Raw genomic sequence first — 22,777 nt, 5'->3', positions numbered from 1 at the left:
AACCCCAGCCCCGAAACCTCTGCAGGGTATTTGGTGACACATCACTGTATTACTCAGCTAAGCCTAAAAAGAAAACAGAACATTATTTCTGCTTACGTACGGGTGGTGGGAGAGGAGGCGAGTCCTCTGTGCAGGATCGAGGGGGGGGTGGCGGCACGGGGAGCAGGAAGGTGGGTGGTACGGTAACGTGTCGGGTGCTTGAGAAGTCCCACTTCCCCGTCGGGACCTGTGAGCCAGGCTCTGCGTTGTGACGGTGGAATCCTGGGAGGTGAAATAGGCAAAATTTCCAGGGTAACTCCATCTTGGTGGGGTTTTTCCCTGGGAAAGAATGGAACTGATTTTAAAGCATTTACCGACTTAGACCATTAAATGAATCAAACTCAAATTTGGGAAAAGTCTAGGTTTAGGGTTATAAGAGCTGAACCGGAACTTCAGAGACTCCAAGACTTCTCCATCTTTCTTCAATATGATCATAATGAAATCTTTGTTTCCACAGGCAAAATCCCACTCTTTCCTCTCTTCCTCCATTTCGAGTATAATAGTTTTGCTCTTCTGGAGCAAATGACTCTTTTACAGAAGGCTTTTCCCCCTTGTTGGTGATGGATACTTTATCTTCTCCACAATGTCAACTCGCCCATTTGCAAGAGCAGCTGTGGGAATTGCCCTGGCAGAAGAAAATAACTTTTTAAGGAAAAGGCCCATAAACTTAATTTTTATGCATCAAATTCAACTGTTAGGACAAAAGATTTTTTTTTTTTTTTTTTTTTTTAGTAAGATGGCAGGATTTGGGAGGGGATTTTTAAACATTAAGTTAGATCAACCTTCGGAGGCTTAAGCAAGTCTTTAACTTCAAACTTGAAAGCTTGCTTGATCATTTTATCATTTTAAAATCCTGTTTTACCATTTGCAAATATGATCAGCTGAAAACATTTTGAAAGCCTCTTTTTTATTTTTTTTTCCCTCCTGGAGAGATGTCCAGACTGCAGTACCAAAATAGGGTGTGTATTAAATGCCTGACTGGAAAAAAATGAATCAGATTCCAAATGATGTGAGATAGCCCTATAAATAAAAACGCAGCTCGGGGAAGCCCGACCCTACCCTCGCTGTTGGGTCAGGGTTTCCCCAGGGCCGTGAGCACTGCCAGCTGCCTTTGGATGCTAATGGTGTTCGTACAGGGCTGGCCCTTGTGCAGAGTGAGCCTGACGTGTGACTAATGTGCCTTAACAGCACTGTGCTACAAGAGTGTTTCTCCACTGGCTTCGTTATTGGGCTGATCTGTGCAGTGTTTCCAGGAGGGAGTCCCTCTCTGGAGTGGGATGTTGCTGCAGCCTGCCACGAGCTGTGGCTCTTGGACAGCTTCCAGTGCCCTGCCTGTGCCAGCTACAGCAGGCAGAGGGACTCCCTCAGTGACAGAGGGGATAAGAACATTAGTTTAGACCTATCAGCCTTCTCAGTGACCAGCACTGCTTTCTAATGAGAAATCTTTCTTCCTGCAACATGGGAGAGCTCTGCCTTCTGTGGATGGCAGAGCAGGGGTTGGCCTGAGGATGTTGTATGCGCTTAGGGGATCTCCTGAATGTTCTGCTCAGCTCCCGTCTCTCCTCCTTTGTTTCCACCCCTTGGCTGTGGCACGCGGCACTCGTACTTGGTTCTTGCCCTGGTCCCGTTATGCAGCTGTGGAGATGCTGGCTAGAGATATGGGTAGGTGGGGGCAGGAGGAGATGCTGCCTGTGCCCTAAGGGCCAGACTTTATACATACTTGAATTTCTAGTGGAAGATGGCAAATAATCTGTGTAATTCGTTGGGACAACCTTAAATGTTGTTCGTCTAGTGCGTTTTCTATTAATCATGCAGTGGTTCTGCTCCTAACAAATGTCAGTGATGGCTGTGAGAGGTCCCCCAGACACCGTGCATTCAGCTGTCAGATGAGAGGAGAAGATAACACCTGATAACATCTCTCCTGTGGGTAGTCACACGTGACCTTCGATTTGTGTGGGCAAGCACAGCCGCTCCCTTTCAGGGCCAAATACTTAAGGAAGAGCTGATGTTACTTTTTCAGACACCATGAACTGAGCAGTGGTAGCTTTCAGAGCAGAGGTCACTGATGTTTCCTGATTTCCAACAGGTCTATGTTATGGTGGCCTTTCTTGTCTCAGAGGCCCCATCTCTTTATTCGCAAGGAGCACCAGGGAAAAGCCTCCTGCCTCTGCCTGCAACCTGCTTTCACAAAGCAGGGAACCATGTTGTCCCACCAGAGCAGCGGCTGAAAAAAATTGTTTCTTTTGGAAGCTGGGCCAGGAGACACTTGGCAGGTAGCTCAGTCAGGCCTGATCTTAGACACCTGCGATGTTGGTGCCTCCCAGTTTATCAACTTCATGGAAAGGTTCAGTAGGAGGGAAGGCCAAAAGCAGAGTTAGGGTTTGGCTTCTTGGTCTGCTGCAGCCTCCGTACAAGGTTTGGAGCCATGTCTTTATTTTTTTCTCATTTCCTGGATGAGGTAAGACAGGGTGGGCTGAGCACTGAGATCATACAGACATGGCCAAATAGCATATTTCCAAGGAAAGGAGAGAGCGTGGCAGTGTCCTTAACCATCTGACTGGCAGAGGCTGCACGACTCTTCTTCAGAGACGCTGCTGGGTCATTTATTGCCTTGCTTGGAGCCTTGTTTGGGGCTGAATGATAGGTAAGAACTTCCTCTCCCAAACCTCACTTCTTTGACCTAGGCTATTGCAAGAAATGCTTACCAGTGTCTCTAAATTGTCCCTGCTGTGGGGTCCAGCATTCAGGTGTGAGTGTGTTGTGATGATGATTGGATTATCTCTTTTACATATATTTGGTTTACGATGATGAGGTTAAAACCGTGGGACTAAAATCAGCAGGACAGCCCCACATCTGATTAAACCCTGTCCACCGTTTATCTCTGCCTCCCAATGGTCTTGCAGTACATGCTCTTTCTGGATGAAATCTCTCCAGGATTTGCTCTCGGGCCATTTATGCTTATTTTTGGTGATGCCTTCACTCCATTTGATTGTGCTTCAGCTCTGGCTTCCCAAGCCATGTCCCAGCTGGTGGATGATTAGGTGGGAAGTCAGTGTTTCCTGCTGAACAGCCCGTTCCTGGCCAAGCAAGCTGCCAGCTCAGCCACCTGCCACGTGCTTGTGTTTCTCTCTGTCTTTTTTGACTTTTGCTGTAGCTGTCATCAAGAATTTGAGTCGGTCTGTGGCAGGCAGTTGCTCAGGGTTAGGAGGAGTTTACCAGCAAGATTATTAACATAGCAGAAAAATCAGAGGGAGCTCCCAGCAGGTAGGAGAGGTCTGACAGTGTTGCTGAATTGCAAAAATGCCCTCAGTGATGCTTTTCCAAGCTCCAAAAGAGGCCAACGTGCAAAATAATAGCTCTGAGATGCATGCACAGTGCAAATTCACGGCACAGCAATGTGTAGTTCTAACATAACAATCTCACTATGTCAGCCGTGTGGGAATGTGTTAGTTCCTGCATCTTCCCGAGGCAGGAGGCACGGACGTTATCATAGTTCATCTCCTGCAGGACAGATCCTGCGGATCAACATTTTGCAAAGGCTGGAGTTCCTACTGACTCATGCAGAGGGTGGGAACGAGAGATTTGAAGTGTGCAAGTTCATTTCTCCACACAGAAGTATCAATCTCATCTGTTGTGGTTTGCAAACAATTTGAAAATATCTGCTTTATGGTTTTTGGAGTGCTGTGCTTGAGGACTGTGTAATCACCGGGCGGGCGTTACCCTGCCACAGGGGAGGTTGGTTTTGCTGCAGGGCTGAGTGGTGGAAAGCTGTTGGAAAGGTGAGTTTGGGCACTTGTGCTTGGCTGAGGGTCCTTGGCAAAGGTGACAATAATTTCAGAGGAGTGCCACAGCTCAGCCAAGACTAAACACAGCAGAAACACACCCATGTGTCTTGGGAGAAGGAATTATTTTAGTCAGTTGGATCTTCTGCGTGTGCTCGTTTAGTCTTACTGCCAAAGCCTGAACCCCCGGGGACGGGTGAAAATTAAACCACGGTGGTGCTGTCTCACCTTGCAAGCTCAAAATGTTCAAACAGACTTTTGACAACTCCCTGCAAAAAAACAGAACAAAACTCAAACACCAGATCTTGAGCTACTTATCTTTTTTGTGAGTCACCAGGATGTGTTGGGCTCACTCACTTTTTCAGAGTCAGGTCTAGAGAGGTTTTGGTTTTTTGTGGTACCCAGGGTCTGTGTCTCAGACAGTGTCTTGTCCATCCACTACACTCCAACCCCCAAATAATTGATTCTGTCCTTTGAAGCAATTGTGGAAGGGGGAGGTGATGTCAGGGACCCGCTCTGGTGGCTGCGGCAATGAAAATAGGAAGTGAGAGTCCTGGAGCGAGAAGATGTGCTGCTGGAGGTGGTTGAGACAACAACTCTGAAAACCTTTTTTAGTGCAGAACTTCCCGTCAGGTCGTACAGTGGTGGCACGGGGTGGGAATTGGTCGCTTTGGGCCAGCTCTGGAGCAATCGCTCTCCCTCACAGAGCTTCTTCCAGTGCAATCTCGCAGTTGTGGTGCTGATGTTGAGGCTTGCTGAGAGTTGATCTTGGAGGTGAGATTTATGACCATTATTATGATTATTTTGGACACAGCTATTCTTACCAGTCTGTTAAAACGTTCTGGAGTGGGGTAGCTGTTCGGTGCACCCACAAGCAATTGCAGATGGCCAATTTTCAGGCGTAAAGAGGCTAATTTTGGAGCCTTTTGCTAAAATTAATTTGAAAATGGGCATGAAATTCTGAGTATGGTAATAAATTGCTGCAATGGGAGGTCAGTCTCTGCTGGGATGCTGGCCTCTGAAAGATAATAAAAACAGGTGAGGAGAGGAGGGTATTTTTTCTCTTCTGTGACGGAATAATTTTCACCCAGGTTTCTCTGCAGGCAGAGCCCTCTGTTGCATACAAAATGCCAAGTCTCCAATGAATGCTTATGCCTTTGCTGAATCATGTCAAAGTGTTAATGGCCCAGCAAGGAGGGGGAGTGGGGTGGGGAAATCAGGCTCTTTTGCTAACACATCTAAAAGTGACCTTTTATTTTATTGTCTCTCCCATTCTTCTTTTTTTTTTTCTTGTCAAAATTTTTTTTCTTGGACACGTGAAAGATGATCACTTCCCTGCTGTGACTTCAAACATAGAAATATTTATACAGTGAGATGTAATCATGCAAAGCCCAGACCCACTCCTGTACCGATGATACGAAACGGATAAACCTACAGTTGTGAAGAATCCGGTTGGAGTGAAAATATTTATATCCTCTCTCCCTCTGGAGACTTTTCTTTTGGCTGCCTGGGTTGGAAACATAATCCTCGTGATTAATAAAGTCTTGTAGATATTTTACGTGTGAGAAGTCTTTGTGGAAGTACCGTTGCACGGCACAGACAGGCTGTTTAGCCTGCATCCCAGCGGAGAGGCTGAGGCTGCTCTGCCCACAGCAGGTTAACGATGGGAAGCACCAAAATTCAGGCCTCTGGCTCAGCACTGTCCCAGTCCCTTGTTCGCACTGGGAAGCACATGCATACATATTAGGTGTTGTTTTCTCTGCCTCCCATCCCACCGTCTTCCCCAGCTGGGTCCCGCTCTCGCTCAGCTCAGCTCTGCTATGTCACTCTTTCTTGCCCCAGATACAATTATTAGCACCCGTGTTCCATTAAACATGGCAAGTAAATTAGCACCTTAAGTTGCTTTTGTTTTTGCAAGCGTAATTAAAATAATGGATGAGTCGGCCTGTATTTTAAACTGCTGAAGGGGCAGGGAGTGTGCTGTCCGTGTCTCGGCGTGGACTCTGAGTCCTCCCCTGCCTGCCTGCAGGTGTATCAGTCACCTGGCAGCACTCCTGCAGCAAAGCAAGTCACCTGCTGCTGCTGCTGGCTGTGTCGGACGCCAAGGCATTGCCACCAGAAGCGCTCTGAACAGAGGAAAATACTCTCTTCAAAAAATAAGTCTGTGCTGTTCATACAGAAATCCAACTTACACCAAAGTACCAAATTGCCAGAGTTTGCTGCAATGGCTCATGCAGATTTTTAAACAAATTTGTGTTTCCCTTATATTAGTCCCAGCTGAGATTTTCTTTTGTACAGAGAGCAACAAGGTAACAAAAGTGTTTTGTTTTGCTTTGTTTTCAACAGGAATCAACCAATGTGGTTTACCAAGCCCATCACGTCAGCAGGAGTAAGAGAGGACAAGTCGTCGGTACCAGGGGTGGATTTCGAGGCTGCACGGTTTGGCTAACAGGTATTTTCATCTGGGCGTGAAAGCGTGGCTTCACGTGTGCAAGCCACTTGCATACATGAGTATGGCTCAGAGGTGGGGATTTGGGATCCGCAGGAAACTTCAGCATTCCTTTTCCTGGGAATTGCAAAACATTTACACTTGGGAAACACTGTCACACGGTGCTGGCGCAGCAAGACGTTCTCCCTGGCAGCTACTGCCCATAACTAATGTTTTTATGAATTTCACAGCTGTTATTGGGCTCCTTTGAACACGTCAGAAGCCCTAAGGGTCGCACTTGTTGTTCCCAAGTGTGTGGCTGAGAGAAGCCTTGGCTCAAATCCAGCCAGTCCTTAGCGGTGAAACGTGCCCAGGGTTGTTCAAAACAACATGCGGATGTTTTCATCCTGGGCCGGTGGGAAGTTTATTGGGACACCTAGGTTTACTGTGTTTAAAGTGACCTCATAAGCAGCGCAACAAGGCAGTCATCTTGTCTGAGGAATAAATATTCCCAGACAGCGAGTCGCGCTGGAAGCTATTCCGTGCACAGCTGTTGCAGGTTTCTTATGTTACTTCTCATTTCATATGCCTTCAGATGTGTTGCCCTTCTCTTCTGCTTTGAAAGATAAACTCATTGTTTGGGGATTAGGGGCTGCTGGAAATTACAATTGCATCTCTTTTGTTCCACTAATATTCACACAACTCTATCTTTTGCTGCTTGTCCAGTTGTTTCTTTGCTTGTTAAATATTGGTATTTTCTTTGACTGCTGGATGATGTTGAAAGATGTACTTGGAAGGGTTTGTAAAGCCATTCTGATTTGCCTTCGTATCAGTTTATGTGCTAGATGTTGGATTCAAACACGTTTCTGTTTTGTTCTCTTCAATTTTGAAAAGAAACCCAATGCCTGATCTGCTTTAATAGAATGTCTGAAGGCAAAAAAACCTATTCAAGGCAATTTCCTTCTTTTTTGAATATCACTCAAAAATCTTGTGTCTGAAAGGTTTGAGCTTCTCTGGCTGATGATTATTCTTTAAAATAGACAGTGGTCTCCTAACTTTCTGTCAATTTAATTTTAAGAGGCTATATGGCAGGACATTTCATTGCATGGACTATATGGATTAAATGGAAGGGCATTTGAATGCCCTACATTGCCAGCTCAGGAGAGCTCTCAGTTAGTCTGTTGCACTACAAAAAACGAAGGCACAGCCAGCAGGATTCATCTCTGCCCAGCCCGGTTTCCTCTCCAGCACAGACATGGCTGTTCTGCATCAGACCAAAAGTCACCTTGCCCAGGGTCTTGTCTCCATGAGTGGTCAATAGTAGGTGTCATGCCAAGGGTATAAAAAGAGGTGAGCAGATGATGCCATCTCTACAGGAGATTCTCCAAGGCTAAGTGTTTCCTGAGACAGGTGTGGTGTTCGGAGGTGTTATCCCTCCTAAGTCAAGGTCCTCTTCCATCTCAAGTTTTCAACACATAGATCCCCACCCAAGGAAGAGGAGGAGTTTGGTGTTCCAGGCGCACTGGCTGCTTCCTGACGCAGCCAGTAGAAAGTGCTTTTTGTGGAAGTGGCTGGAGCTGGGTCGGGAAGCAGCCACCTCGTTTTGGATTGTTGTCTTTCTGGCTGATGACTCCAGGAGACGTGGGCAGCTGAAGATGCGCTGCTTGTCTACAGAACCATCCTGCTCCTGCTCACATGGATCTGTGGGTGCTGCTTCTGCAGAAGGAGGTGTTTGTGGATACAGAGGGACAATAGCTGCTGCTGGAGCCTGTCCCACACCACACAGTTGCAGCAAGAACCTCTCCTTGGGTTCAGTCTGGGAGAGCAGTTGGCTGTTCAGAGGGGGAACAGGATGACGAGGAGGAAGATGCTGAGAGACTTACAAGGCAGCAGCATCCTTTCAAGCTTCTTCTATTTACTGGTACCTACTTGTCCCACCATGGCCCAGCACGAGGTGCTTTTGCAACACTGCTGGGTTGAACCCCTTCAGATGTTGGAATATAGCAGCTTTTCTCATGGCATTAAAGCCACCCCTTCAATGAGAAGGGTTGGCCAGGGTTCTGCGGTGATAACTGTGTGCTAAAAAGATAAATCCAACTTCCCTACCTCATTCCTTCCTTAAAGCAGCTTCAGAAAGGAGTTCATTGCCAGTGTCCCAGCAGGTATTGTGTTACACTGTCATTTTCACTCTTTGGACCTCAAACCAGAATCTTGCTTTTCTGTCTTCAACCAGGCCTTTCTGGAGCTGGCAAGACAACCATTGGCTTTGCTCTGGAAGAGTACTTGGTCTCTCATGGCATCCCTTGCTATTCCCTGGATGGTGATAACGTTCGTCATGGCTTGAATAAAAACCTGGGTTTCTCGGCTGGGGACCGCGAGGAGAACATCCGTCGCATCGCAGAGGTGGCCAGGCTGTTTGCTGATGCTGGGCTTGTCTGCATAACTAGTTTCATTTCTCCTTTCACAAAGGTAAACTGCCTGTGTCATATTCTGCTCTTTTCTGGGCAGCCTTGATCTCATGATTGTTCTTAGGGAAGAGAGATTTACGCAGAGGACTTCCTATATATGCCATCAGACGCTCCTTTTAACTTCTTTTCTATTCTTTTGTAAAACACCACCGATACAAAGAACTAAACACAATCAGTACAGATTTCTGAAGGGCAGTTTGACATGACCTCTTCGAATATATTCAATATTATGAATTGATTAAAAGCTAAGAGAAGTTTAAAATCTCCTTACAGAGGCTCCTACTATTAACTTTTTAGGAGGCAGACAAGAGGCAATAGAAACAGTAGCCTGTCACAGTGCTATCACTACTCCGTTTGAAGAAGTATTGATTGTGTTTTCATGCTTCCTGAGAATACAAGTAGCTGCCGTTATCAAGCCGATGCAAGCAGTTCCTTTTCTCGACACAGGGCAGATAATTATTCACATTCTAAAGTTCTGCTGTCCTGCTTAACGAAGAGATCTTGATGTTTCGGATGGAAAAAGCTGAAAATGGATCAAAGTTGTAGTTATTTGGGGTTTTTTTTAGAAGTATCTTTAAAGAAAAGAGGGAAAGGGAGATGAAAAACCCTTATTAGAATTAGTGCAAATTTAATAAATCTATACCAGAGATGAATTTACCTGTGTCGAATTCCAGGGCACGTCATGTAGTAGGGAGGCTCTTGCTGCAATTCAGACACGTATGATTTTCCTGTCTTTTTTCTAACAGGATCGTCAAAATGCACGGAAAATTCATGAGGCAGCCGGACTTCCTTTCTTTGAAATATTTGTAGATGCTCCTCTAAATATTTGTGAAAGCAGAGATGTGAAGGGCCTGTACAAAAAGGCAAGAGCTGGAGAGATCAAAGGTATGGAAGAGCGAGCTCTTATTTTGCCTTTTATTTTCCAAAGCATTGGATAGCTTCTCGTTGCAGCTCTGCACATAGAGGTGGGTTACTAAAGGCTCTTTGTAGTGCACAACAGTATCCCATTTCCCTAATTTTGCTGTCATAAGTGTCACTTGTAGTGCCCAGTATGGTTGAATGCTCGCTGGTTGTTTGTACAGCTTTGTTGGCTCTAGGGTGCCGAGTGTTACATTAAATAAATTTAGTTTGGGTTTAATTGTCCGTAGGATTCACAGGGATTGACTCAAAGTATGAGAAGCCTGAATCTCCTGAACTAGTCTTGAAAACGAATGTTGCGTCAGTGTCTGAATGTATTCAGCAGGTTGTGGAGCTCCTCCAAACACAAGTAGGTTGTTTTTATGCCGCTGCCACCGGCAGCTTGTAAACCTGCTTTCGGATACTGAGTTTTCAGTGTGCAATTAAAAACCAGCGTGTGACTTACAATTGCTGTCTCTCTCTCTCTCTCTTTCAGAACATCGTGCCCCATGGCTCAATTAAGGATGTTCTTGAGCTGTTTGTACCTGAAAACAAACTTGATAGTGTCCGAGCTGAAGCAGAGATGCTGCCGTCCGTAGAGATCACTAAGGTATCGTCGTGTGTGGGTGCTGTGCTGTGAATCTCTCGTTATTTAGCTGTTGGAAGGGTAGAAGCTTTGACGGGGATGTTGCTAGAGGGGGCTCTGTTCCTCTGGTGGCTGTGTCCTTTTGTGGCTGTGGTTTATGGTGTGCTGGAGTGTGGTCCTGATACTCAGGCATTTTCTGCTGTGTCTGTGCTGTAGCAAGCCGGGGCCATCAGTCTCCTTTGTTGTGTTAGTACAGCCCCACAAGCAGTTGTGCTATCAAAGTACCTGAGTCTGGCTTAAAAAAACCCCAACAAGCCAACCCCCCTATGGCTTTCTCCCCCTTTCAGAATGTCCTATATTTGAAGCCAGACAAATGAGAGCGCTGTTGCAGCAGAAGGGAAGGAAAAGCGACCTCTGAGAGTGACCTGGTGACAGGAGTGCCATTTGGGTTTGTTTTGCAGCTGGATCTGCAGTGGGTGCAGGTGCTGGGCGAAGGCTGGGCCACTCCGCTGACCGGCTTCATGCGCGAGGCAGAGTACTTGCAAGTGATCCATTTTGGCACCCTGCTGAATGGTACGAATCCCCACGCTTTGCGTTAACGCTGGCCGGCAAGCTGCTGCGGGACGGGGTGCTCACCCCGCCGGGCCTCGGCAGGCAGCTGAGCTCGGCCCTGTTGTCATCCTCCTTTCCTCTCGCGTGTTAAATGCGAGGGCTCGCGAAGGACCGCGGGGGCCAGGAAGCCGGGCTCTGAAACGCACCAGAGGGTACTAAAGGTGACAAAGTTCACCGTGCGGTGGACGGGACCCTGGCTCACAGCTTTGACATCTCACACGGTGCCGATCAAACATTTTGGGAGCCATTGTGCAGCTCTTTTCATGCTTGGTTATACCAGGGTAAATAAAGATGCAAACCCAAAGCCAAGTAAGCAAGGAAGCTGCCAGGTTGAATTTGAGGTGGGAGGAGAAGGCAGCTGTTCCTTGGAAACAGGAGCAGAGCCTGATTTCACTTAATTTTTTTTTCCTGCTTTCCTGTTTATCACTCACTGTAACTTGAAATAAATCAGACTGATTTATTCATTAGCAACATGTTAGAGGTGCTTCATCCCTGGAAAAGGCAAAGAGTATCCAGGCAGCGATCATCTACAGCTGAGAGCGGGGCAGTAGATATTTCTGTCCTGTTTCTCAGCTGTAGTTGCTGTTGCTGTGACTTCACATGCATGCAGGGTGCTCACTTTGGGTTTTGTAGACCTGATAGTGATCTCTGGCCTCAGGGATTTGGGATCTTGGCGGTGAGTCCCTTTGAGTCTTGCCCTCCTTCTAGAGGCTGTGTGGGGCAATGACTTGCTGCTGTTATTAGGATTTGGGCACTGTGAAGCAGATGCAAAGCTCAGGACTGCTCACTTTGGACTGGAGTGGAGTCTGTGTGGGGGCTTCTGCTTGTGGACATGTCGTAGCCTTTTACCTCCCACCCAGTGTGCAAAGAAGTGTTCAAAAGCACGTGTCCTTGTTATCAGACCCTGATCTGTGGTCTCTGAGCTACCTGTTGTGCCTGATGAGGTCGCAGAGGTGCCCTGTAATGACCACGTTGCTCCAGAGCTCCGCACTTTGTGCCAGAAGCTCGTCTCAGAGAGCATCTGGTTTTGGGGTGCCCCCCCACCAATCTGTCAGTGTCACTGAGCACAGCTCCTCTGGCTTCCTCGGCCATACATTCAGGATTTGTAGAGCTCCACAGGGTCAGAGACAAAGCCCAGGACACCGGCTTTTGCAGGGGGATGAACTCTCCAGAGCAGGGTCTTTGTAGTAGAGGGCATCAACATCTGTCCCCGCTACACCTTGTCCCCACGGAGGTCTCCAAACTCAACATCTGTGTGGTCAGGCTGCAGGGTGACATCTGGGCAGGAAGGAGAATCTCCCTGCTTTGCTTGGGCGAGCTTTAGGAAACGGTGGAGGGTCTCCATCTCATGGTGCCGAGGCTGGGGTGCAGCATTGCCAAAGAGGGGTTTGAGGCTGGTCTTCCCAGAGTCATTGGTCCAGCCCTTTTGCTCTGGGGTGCAGGTTTTTGGCAACTCCAGCTGTGCCCCAAAAGGCTGCAGTTATTCTGGTGGACTTGTGCAAGCTAGTGCTCCTCTCGCTTGGACTTCGAACAGTAAATCCCACCTTGGTACCACCAGCAGTTGGGTGGATGAGGTGCTTGGTGTAGGGGCATGATGGCCACCAGGAAGAAAGGTGGATCTGCGCGTCACAGGGCAGCACGAGCGCCGCAGAGCCTCCAGCTCTCATCCACTTGGTAAAAGAACAGTGTCGGGCAGCACGGCCTGTGTCGGACGGGCGAGCGCCACAGGGGCTGGGGCAGCGCCGCGGAGGACCACGGCTGGGCCAGCAGGCACCCTGCCTGCGGTTTGGTGGCGCTTGCCAGAGGTTTTACACGAGCGGCTTTGGTTCTAGAAATGACTGCTGTAACTGGTGCCCGTGAGTGTTAATTATCTTAATTGTGTTTGTATTCTCCCAGGAAGGAATCGCTCTGTAGCTGGTATGTATATAACTGTTCTTAGGTTGTATGGAAATGACTTCAATTTAGATTTTTTTTGCTTAAAGTAATTTTCTGAGATTTACAAAAAAAGAGAAAATTATTAAGGCTAGTCACAAGCACGGCCAGTTTATGATTCAGCTGGTTGCAAAGTGTCATGGCACACCCCGTGTCCTAACGACCGGTCTTCACAAAAATCCCAGTCATGTAATTTTGTAATTACCTTTGCTGGAGTGATTTTTTTTTTTTTTTTTAAAAAACTCTGCCTCTTGCATTTAGAATTGAAACATGATGATCCTCAGCTTCAGCATCATTTGTTAGTTTCATAATTCAGCTTTTTCCATGCTGACTTTATTGACTGATCACTGGTTAATATAATTTAAATGTATGAAGTTGATATTGATTGGATCCCATGTGACTTTAGTTATGATTATTCATGAAGGTGCTTGAAAATTGCTGTCTGGCAGATGAATGATACCTGGTCATGAATTAAAAGTAAATGCAAACACTTTAATAAAGATTTAAAAAAATATCTATATCATAGTCAAAATCCTCAAATTAAGACTCTCAAGGGTCCAAAATGATTTTGGTCAGATCAGAACAAATTGAATCAGTGATTTGTTCATTCTTGTTTGTGAATAGAAACCCATGTGACAGACTGATTCTTCTGTATTAATACTGGGATACCCAAGGAGAAATGGTAGGACCTTAGTGGACAGCTAGGAAATTGGGGGGGTGGGGATAAAACCAACATGACTTCGAGGTATTTAGGGACAACACTGACATTAGAAACTACATGTGCAAATGTAGACTCACTGTATATACACAGAAAACAGATTAAAAATGGACTCTGCAGAGATGTAAAGGATGAGGAGTAGCAGTGTAGAGATATCCAGAAAAAAGCAGAGGAACAAAGCAAAGCGTGTGTTTTCCCTGTTGGAAGAGGCAGTTCAGGAGATGTGCACGAGTGAGATGCCCTGGGGAACAGCAAGCGGGAGCCATCTTAATAGAGGTTGTTCTCCCGGCAGAGGTTATATCCAGGGTTGCATGTTTAAGTTTTTCAAAGAGGCTTTACAACAAGCTAACTGGAGAGCACCAATCTTTCCAGGGAGATAGAGAGTCCAGTAAGTAATGAAATGCTCCAGGTGTCTTTGAGACATCTCTGACCCAAAGATAAGGAGCTTTCTTATTCCACTAACATTGCTGTGTATTAACAGTGCAGAAAAAAATGGGGCAGTGAATAAATTTACATGACTGATGATGAATCCCTGAGCTAGCCCTGGAAAATTTGACTCTCCAAAGGGAGAACGTGTGCCTCTGAAAACCTCCGTTTACTCGGTGCCCAAGACGAGTGCCCGAGGCTGGAGGACGTTCAAATCCTCCCCCTCTCTTGCCAGACGGCGTAGTCAACCTGAGCATCCCGATCGTGCTGCCGATCTCCACGGACGACAAGAAGCGCCTGGAGGGCTGCGAGGCGCTGGCGCTCAGCTACGCGGGGCGGAGGGTGGCGGTCCTGAGGAGCCCCGAGTACTTCGAGCACCGGAAGGAGGAGCGCTGCGCCCGCGTCTGGGGCACCACCTGCGCGAAACACCCCCACGTCAAAGTAGGTTTGTCCCCGTGCTGCTCTGGGAGGCCTGGCCGGGGCGGGAAATGCGGGTAGGGGCTGGAGAACTGAACCTCTCCAAGCTTTTGAGGGCTACGGGTGTCCTATCAGCTCTCCAAGCCCAGCAACTCGCTGGGAACTGTTGTGTCCCAAGCAGGCAGGACAGAACTTTTAGGCTCGCGAGTTAATGCTGCGCTTGCTGCTTAACGAGAGCATCAGATAACAAGCACCAGGTGAAGGGGAGAATGAGCGTGCGGCCGAGGAACTGCTCCTTTCAGTCACTTGCCTTCACCGGTGTGCTGACATCCAAAGGTTTTTAACACGACCACCGACTTAGCCCCCAAAGTTTTCCTGCGCTTGGGGTGTGACGATCCCAGTGGTGCTCCCAAATGCTAATGCTGCAGATTGCTGACTTGTGCTCCTTCTAGCTGTGTTTTATTCCCCAATTTCGCTGTTCTGTACAGGCAGCCAACAAGGGTGTTATATTTTTACAGCTTATCTCCTCACACTTACTCTCTGGCAGTACAAAGAACATCATCCCTTAGAAAGGGAGAGCTCCAGGTTACACTGAGTGACTTGAGCCATCTGCCTAGAAAGGCTAAAGCTGTGCTAATTCTTTTTCTGTACTTTTTTTTAATTATTCAGCAGCAGTTGCTCACCTTGCAACAGGCTTATTCTTCCTGCATATTCCCAGGAGGAAAGAGCAAAGAGTGGGGTGGAGGAGGGTCTTGTGCCATAACTTGTAGACCCCCGGCTGCCAGAGAGGAGGGATGCAGTTGGCTGATGCCTCGCTCTGCGGGGTTGCACTGCTCATGATGTTCAGTTCACATGGTCACTGTAAGAATGTTTTCTGCCTACTATGTGCTGAATGAGAAGGAAAGTTCACCCTACAAGCAGAGTCCAGCCTAACACTTTTCAAAGGAGACTGGGAAAGGGAAAAGGAGATCTTCTGCTGTCCCCTCTGTAATGCATGCGCGCGTAATTCACAGATGGTGATGGAGAGCGGAGACTGGCTGGTTGGCGGAGACCTCCTTGTGCTGGAGAGGATCAAATGGAACGATGGGCTGGACCAGTACCGCCTGACACCGCTTGCTCTCAAGCAGAAGTTCAGAGAAATGAACGCTGGTGAGTGCCCTGGGTAGCACCGGTGACACGGCTCTTCTTGCCTTACCTGGCACCGGGAGATTTGTGTGATCTGGGATTACTTGCCCTCAAGCACACAGCACTTGCCAAATTGCTTCTCTGTGCTCCCAAAATGGGACTGTTTGAGTGGGATGAGCAGTAAGAGGGATGCAGGGCATGGCACAAAAAGCGGCGCGGGGTCTGCTGGGGTGAAGGTGGTGCTTGTGGTGGGCTGCATCCTCGTGGGCCTCTCCGAGCACAGGGCTGGGAAGCACTGAGCATCCTGCTCGCATCCTCCCTGGCAGGTCAGAGCCTCTCTTTCTGCACCCGGGGCATTTAAAGCCCTGCGCTGGCATGCTTGGCCTTCAGGCATGGGGCACAGCTCAGGTGTCATCTCTCAGGTGTCAGCCCAGCAGGCTGGTGGGCGTCAGACCCCTACCCTCGCTTTGGGGAGAGGGTGTTGGCCTTCCTGAAGGTGCCATTGAGCTTGGAGAGGTGGCAGGTCACTTAAGAAGTTAGGGAACTCAGAGGTGTCCAGTGGCATGTAAAAAACATTGTAGGAGAGCTGATAGGACTGAAATTGGCCCCAGAGGAAGGATGTGCCATGAAAATGTACTTGGCAGAGTAATGAAGAGGCACCGTACACATACGAAACACTCATCTAAGGCCTCTCTCATGTGAAAATAGGACACACATCTTACGACGTACATATCTTACAACTGTGTTGAAATGTATAGTGTGAAAAATGAAGCCGCAGGGTCTGATGGTCAGCACAAGCCTGTGACCCTCTGAATCTTTCCCTTTTAGATGCTGTCTTTGCATTTCAGCTGCGCAACCCCGTCCACAACGGGCACGCCCTGCTCATGCAGGACACACGGCGCCAGCTTTTGGAGAGGGGTTACAAAAACCCCGTGCTTCTCCTGCACCCCCTGGGAGGATGGACCAAAGATGACGATGTCCCGCTGGACTGGCGCATGAAGCAGCACGCAGCGGTGCTGGAGGAGCAAGTCCTGGACCCCAAGTCGACCGTCGTTGCCATCTTCCCCTCTCCCATGCTCTACGCCGGCCCCACGGAGGTAACGTAGCCCCCGGCTGCTCACCATGACAAAGTGTGAAGCCTGTCCGTGGGGGTGCCTGCTGCCAGCCTGCCCGCGCAGCTCCGTAAAGCCATGGAGAAGGGAGTTGGTAGCTGCTGCCTCGCTGTTCGCTGCCTCCATGGTTCAGCTGCAGCTCGCTGTGGCAGCTGTCTCCCAGCAGAGCTTGGCTCCGCGGGCTCCTGCGCATTCACGAGCCATGCGGAGAGCTGGGGAGAAGGGGGCTAGAGCAGACTTTACCTCTGTGACCTTTTTCTCTGTCGGGCAGGGATGCTTATTTTTCTCCCAGTGGTTTCCCTTCTGTCCCTAAATGGGTGGGATGAAAGTGGTGGTCGCTGAACATCCCCTGAAGGAGAAGGGAGAGGGATGTGTGGGCAGCCTTTGCCTGTGCAGGCTCAAGAGCTGGTGGGCACTGTCTTTGCATGTGCAAAAAGCAAACTGCTACCTCCATTTGCTGCCAGATTGGAACAAGACCAGTTCCCATCCCCAGTGTTTCGCTTGAAATACATGTCCTTTGGAGAACTGTGATGTTGCATCAGGTCCAAGCGGTGGAAGATGAGTCTGGGCAGCCTGATCGCTGTGAGAAACTACAGCAAGGCTGCTGATGTGTTTCCTGCCTTCCTGCCTGCCTTCCTTCCTGCCTGCCTTCCTTCCTTCCTGCCTGCCTTCCTTCCTTCCTGCCTGCCTTCCTTCCTGCCTGCCTGCCTTCCTTCCTGCCTGCCTGCCTTCCTTCCTTCCTCCCTGCCTTCCTTCTTTCCTTCTTGCCTTCCTTCCTGCCTTCCTGCCTGCCTTCCTGCCTTCCTGTCTGCCTTCCTGCCTTCCTGTCTGCCTTCCTGCCTTCCTGTCTGCCTGCCTGCCTTCCTTCCTGCCTTCCTGCCTGCCTTCCTTCCTGCCTTCCTGCCTGCCTTCCTTCCTGCCTGCCTGCCTTCCTTCCTGCCTGCCTGCCTTCCTGCCTGCCTGCCTGCCTGCCTTTCTTCCTTCTTTCCTGCCTGCCTTCATTCCTGCCTTCCTGCCTTCCTGCCTGCCTTCATTCCTGCCTTCCTGCATGTGGATCGCCAGGATCTCTTCTGCAGCCCAGGGCAGGCAGCTCATCTGCTGCTCAGCCCTCAGCCAGTGCTCCCTGTGTCTCTCCTTTACAGGTGCAGTGGCACTGCCGGGCTCGCATGATTGCTGGGGCCAATTTCTACATCGTGGGGCGCGACCCTGCAGGCATGCCTCACCCCGAGACTAAGAAGGACCTCTACGAGCCCACACAGGGAGGAAAGGTCCTCAGCATGGCGCCAGGCCTGACCTCAGTGGAAATCATCCCCTTCCGGGTGGCTGCTTACAATAAACTGAAAAAGGCCATGGATTTTTATGACCCGAAAAGGTAACTCAGGCAGCAGTGTCACTGTTTCTTCAGCCTACACAGTGCATGCGGTTTGCGATCGTGCAGCTTGCCAGGGGAGAGGGAAAAGCAGTTGGTGTTCCTCTTAAGGAGAGGAATGGGGGAAGAACCTGCGAAAGCCACCCGCTTTCGCCGCCGAGAGCTGACATCAGGTCAAGGATGGGTCATGCGAAACTAAAGATGCGCCTTGGTAGCCACCAGGGAGGATAAGAAGCAGTTTGGGGACAATGTGGCGGTAGAAATACAGCCTCTCACAGCTGGAGAAGTGTGTTACATACAACTCCAGCTCCTCTTGAAAGAGAAATCCCGTTGCTGCTGATCCTAAACCCGGGTGTGAGGCGGCGGACGGGTGCTGCCGGTGCCGGGAGGTTTCCGGCCATGTGCTTGGCACGGCAGAAGAGCTGCGTTGGGGATGACTCGGGCCGGTCGTGCTGATTTCACCCCTCTCTGTTTTGCACAGGCATGACGAGTTTGACTTCATCTCGGGAACACGCATGAGAAAGCTTGCTCGTGAAGGTGAAAACCCACCAGACGGCTTCATGGCCCCCAAAGCTTGGAAAGTCCTAACCACGTACTACCAGTCGCTGGAGAAGAAGAATTAACACTACTCCTCCTACCTAGAAATACTTGTATTAAGAGTGAGCAATGATTGATTGATTCCCTATGACACAGATCAGTTACTTGGCATTTCCAGTGCTCTGACTGTAGGGTTTTCCTATCTGGGTCAGAGTTTTTTTTACTAATCAGAAATACTTTGAGCCTGGTCTTTCTCCCCTTGAAGCTGCCAGGAGCATCCCCATGGAGCTGGGCCCTTCCTTCCCAGCTGAGCGCGGCCGCGGGAAGCCCAGCACGGCCTCCGGATGGGCCCAGCTGGGTCGTTTTGGTGCCGCCAGGGCCACGTACTGCCCCTGGTGCAGAGCCGGGACCTCGGCACCACGATAAAAATGTGTCTTGTCATCTGCGTGGAGCAGAAATGAAGAAGTGCCTTTCCGCTACCCCTCACCCAGCGCTGCCCGAAGATACAGGAGCAGCCGCTGAAGCGAGGAGCAGCTGCTGCTGCTGGGGTGGGAGAGGGAAACGGGCACTCGATGCTCGGATCCAGTCACTGCCCTCCAGGTTGTGCCTTAGACAGTTTTTGCTAACAAACAGTGGGATTTTTTTAATGTCCTTTTTTTAAAAGGATTTTTTTTTTAATCAGCCTTGACCATCACCAGTTCCTTGTGGCCGAGACAATTGCTCACTGTTCTTCCTTGCTTCCTCCTGCTTGACCTCTCCAGTCAAAACAAAACCAGGGCTCAGTGTTACTGGTGTTCCAAGTTCAGCTTTCCGTGGGGACGCTGCCGTGGCCATCCCTGCGCTCGCAGCCCCGTGGGCCCGCGGGCAGGGGAAGCTGCCCTGGGAGGCACCGTAAAGCCCGGGAGATCTCGGAGACCGCTCAGGGCAGCAAGCAAAACCAGGGGATGCTGTTTAGGTGCTTTTGGGTGTATCCTCGCACCAGGCAGGATGGGATCCCCCTTTCCTCTGCCCGTGCTCCTCCTATCCGAAGGGTGAATTAAAGGCAAACTAGCGAAATCACAGTGTGAGGGTGGGTCCGAGCAGCAGTACCTGGTAAACCAAGTGAGAGGTGGCTCAAGTGCTTGTCCTCATCCATACCCGTAGCCCTGCACGGGTCCAGGTGACCTGATTTCACTTTGTATCTGTGGGATGGGGACATTGGCTCCAGCAGGGGTGGGGATGGCCAGAGGACAGCAGAAAAGTCCTTGGGTCTCCCCAGCTTGCGAGGGGTGATGGGGCCGAGCCGAGCGCCAATGGCTGGTGGAAAGTTACTGCAGACCCTGCCTTCTTTTTTTTCCCTTCCCTCCCTCAACACAGACTTTGCCGCTGTGCGCGAGGCTCCTCCGCTGGCGCACAGCTCCTGTGGTGCCCTCCGGCCGGTCTGGGCAGCGCCTCGGCACCGAAGCTTTACCTGACCCCCTCTGTGTCTCGCCCCAGGCACATCCCGCTGGCGTTGGGGTGTGTCTGGGGGGGGTGGTGGCCATTTGAGTGCGATGCCCTGCCTGGCTGGGAGCCCCTCCGCCACCTGCCTGCGCCTCAGCCTCCTGCCTGCGGCAGAGGGCTGCTCTGGTGGTGAGGAACGTGCCACCTCCCCGGCCACCACATGCACGTGTGAGGTTTTTTTTGGTGGGAGGAGACAACTATGCACTTGTTAGTTAATGCAACCACCTGAATTGATGATTTTTGTACTCGTCCTTTCTTAGGAGACGCCCCAGAACCAGTCAGAATGTGTTTCAAAGGGAATGGAAATATAGTGTTCTCCCTTTCTTGTGCTTCAGTTTTGATTACAAATGGCTCTATGCTCAGTAAAAACAATCCCCTCCCGCTCGTCACTGAGGGTAGTGAGCTGCATCGCAAGCTGAAACCTGTTTTGCTGAGGCCATGGTACAGTGTCCGAGAGTACGTGTGTGATTTGGAACACTTCTGCAAAAAGTCTTTGTTCATTTGTCAACTCTTTCGGGTTTATTTTTTTGTGAGTATTCAGCGCAGAGTCCAAAGCTGTGTTATACCTCACCAAAGACGCTGCACCACCCCCCGTGGCAGTAAGCACACTAGCACCAGTGCCTTTTACACTCGGGCCCTCTGGCAGGGACCTGGAAGACAGAAGCAATACTCCTGTTTACTTCTGCGATATTTGTAATTTTTAAGTAGCAAATAGTGCTGTTGCCACTCAAAATAAACAAATGGTTAAAAAAAACCAAACCTGCAGTAAATCCAAATGGTTACAGCAAAACACAACTGTTGTATTATCCTTTTAAAATAGCGTAGTGTACTGATTACCTCTGATTAAACTAGAGTATGTGGACTAGGTGGTTTTTTTTTTTTATATAGTGTATTTATTAAAGACATGAGACTGGAATTTGTACCTCAACTGATGCATCTCATGATTTAATATATTCTGAACTTGATACTCTGCTACAAAACCCTCACTTTTAGTACAAATAAATATTTATACATGTAACTAACTCTCACTTTGCAATTTTTTTGGGGGGGAAAATTACAACCAGGTGGTTCATCTGGGGCTGTGACAGGGCTGTGGCCATAGGAGCCCTCACCCCCCTCCAGCCTTGCACCTCAGGTGGTGCAGCCGGCCCAGCCAGCAGCAGGACTCGCCCCCACCTGGCACCCTCAGCTCTTTTACCTTTTTTGCTGTTTGGGCTGCGTAGTGTTGAACAAGTCCTTTGAACGAGCACAGTAACTGCGCTGCCTTCTGCTGCCCTGCCTTTCTGTGCAGTGTAACCAGCACTTCAGCACCTTCTAGCTAGAAGCAGGCTGTGGGTCTCAGCGGGTGCCGCAGCCTGCGCTTCCCAGCTCGGGGAGCACCAACAGGCCAGCGGATGCTTGATAGGGACAGAGGCCCTTGGGTGCAGGGATCCCACCACCCCGACTCATCCAGGGTCCCCCACAGCACCCTGTGTGTCACCCTCGGCTGCCGCACCCGGGGGGGGGCCCAAGCACCGGCCAGGGAAAAGGTGCCCTTGTCCAAGTCAGTCCCCCCCCCAAAAGCAGCTGTATTTACAGAACTCTAACCTTCACCACCGTGCCCATGTATCAGAAAACAGATCAACAAAAACACAGAGCAAACAAACACATCATTTATTTACCTGTTATTTAAGGCTGCTCCAAAGGTTTCGGTTTGCACCGGGGTATGGGACGGGCAAGATAAGCTGCTGCTTTACTGCCCAGGGACAGTCTAGGTACGGTCTGTACTGCACACCCCGTCTACCGGCGGCTGCTAGGGCTGAACAGCTCCTAAAACAGCAATCTGCCTGCTGGGAATGTCTGTGCCGCTTCCTGCCAGAGCATTTGACCTTTAAACCCCAAGAAAGACCCGTTTCGTATGAAACTTTGCACGACAACTCTGTGGCCTGTGAAACGACCGGCCCGAGAGCCGGAGAGGGGCTTGGCCCCGCTCGCAGGAGAGGCAGGATCAAACGGTGAGGAGCCTGGCCCAAACCGCTGGAGACACGGAATGAAAGCGCCCACATTCCTGCACGATAAACTGTGCTGCTTCCCCAGACTTCCTAGCGGGCTGCCAGGAGAGTCTGTGCTTTGCCAAGGACTCCCAAAGTGGCAGCAGTAGGGGGAGGATGGAAGATGGAGAGTTGGACCTTTAAACTCATGTGAGGACACACTTTACACTCCCTCAGAGCTCAGTACGATGGCATTCTGCAGCTGTGGGCACTTAGAGCTCTACCAAGTAGAAAGCACCCAGGAAAAAAAGGAGGGAGGCGCAGGGTGAGCTGCGTTATTGCACCCCCCTGGCATTCCTCAGGTGAGACAGCCCCGGAGAGGGGCCGCCAGAACTTCGGCGTCAGAGCAGGCCCTGAGAAGAAACTGAATGCCTGGAGAACTTCACCTGGCGCACGCCTCGTTCAAAACCAGCATCCAGCAAGTAGCACTATTTGTACATTTAATTTTAAGGCTCGTCCTCGAACTCAGGCTCTCCTGGAGCCAGCACTGGTTTACGTCACCGCTTCCTGCCCTGTGACCAACAGCATGCCCTGGGGGGTCAGCATTCCCCATCCCAGACTTTGTAGATTTCCATAGCCTGGTATTTTCTACATCCTTGTGTTAGAGCAAAATATGCATTTACCATGGACCTTTTCTCCCCCTATCAAAAAGCAAAGTAATTATTAAATTATTTTTAAAAAATCCCCATGTTCAGCACCCGAGGATATTAAATCGGGTCAAACTCAGCCCTAGGGCAGCTGGTGCATTACATAACCAGCGTGCCAGACCGAAGGACACCCGGGGAAAAGCTGAGCTTAATGGAAACTGTCAGCAGCA

At 49.7% G+C, this 22,777-nt stretch overlaps 1 protein-coding gene across 2 annotated transcripts in view; it reads left to right on the top strand.

Annotated features, from left to right (window-relative positions):
- Positions 1-20,948, top strand: part of PAPSS2 (3'-phosphoadenosine 5'-phosphosulfate synthase 2) — a 32,324-nt gene extending 11,376 nt beyond the window's left edge. Inside the window, exons 2-13 of one of the 2 annotated variants that reach the window (XM_074830142.1) lie at positions 6,168-6,273; positions 8,483-8,718; positions 9,464-9,602; positions 9,866-9,984; positions 10,111-10,224; positions 10,662-10,773; positions 12,709-12,729; positions 14,124-14,329; positions 15,319-15,454; positions 16,259-16,527; positions 17,685-17,914; positions 18,393-20,948. In XM_074830142.1, coding sequence (XP_074686243.1) covers positions 6,168-6,273; positions 8,483-8,718; positions 9,464-9,602; positions 9,866-9,984; positions 10,111-10,224; positions 10,662-10,773; positions 12,709-12,729; positions 14,124-14,329; positions 15,319-15,454; positions 16,259-16,527; positions 17,685-17,914; positions 18,393-18,534 — 1,830 coding nt within the window. In that variant the 3' untranslated portion in view covers positions 18,535-20,948. The remainder of the gene's footprint in view (positions 1-6,167; positions 6,274-8,482; positions 8,719-9,463; positions 9,603-9,865; positions 9,985-10,110; positions 10,225-10,661; positions 10,774-12,708; positions 12,730-14,123; positions 14,330-15,318; positions 15,455-16,258; positions 16,528-17,684; positions 17,915-18,392) is intronic. The other variant, XM_074830143.1, reaches the window with a different exon arrangement.
- Positions 20,949-22,777: the final 1,829 nt, after the last annotated feature.

The sequence above is a fragment of the Strix aluco genome, chromosome 7 (assembly GCF_031877795.1).
Source record: "Strix aluco isolate bStrAlu1 chromosome 7, bStrAlu1.hap1, whole genome shotgun sequence".
In the NCBI taxonomy this organism is placed as follows: Eukaryota; Metazoa; Chordata; class Aves; order Strigiformes; family Strigidae; genus Strix; species Strix aluco.
Note: the sequence above shows the minus strand (reverse complement) of the source record. Positions and strands in the feature narration are given on the sequence as shown.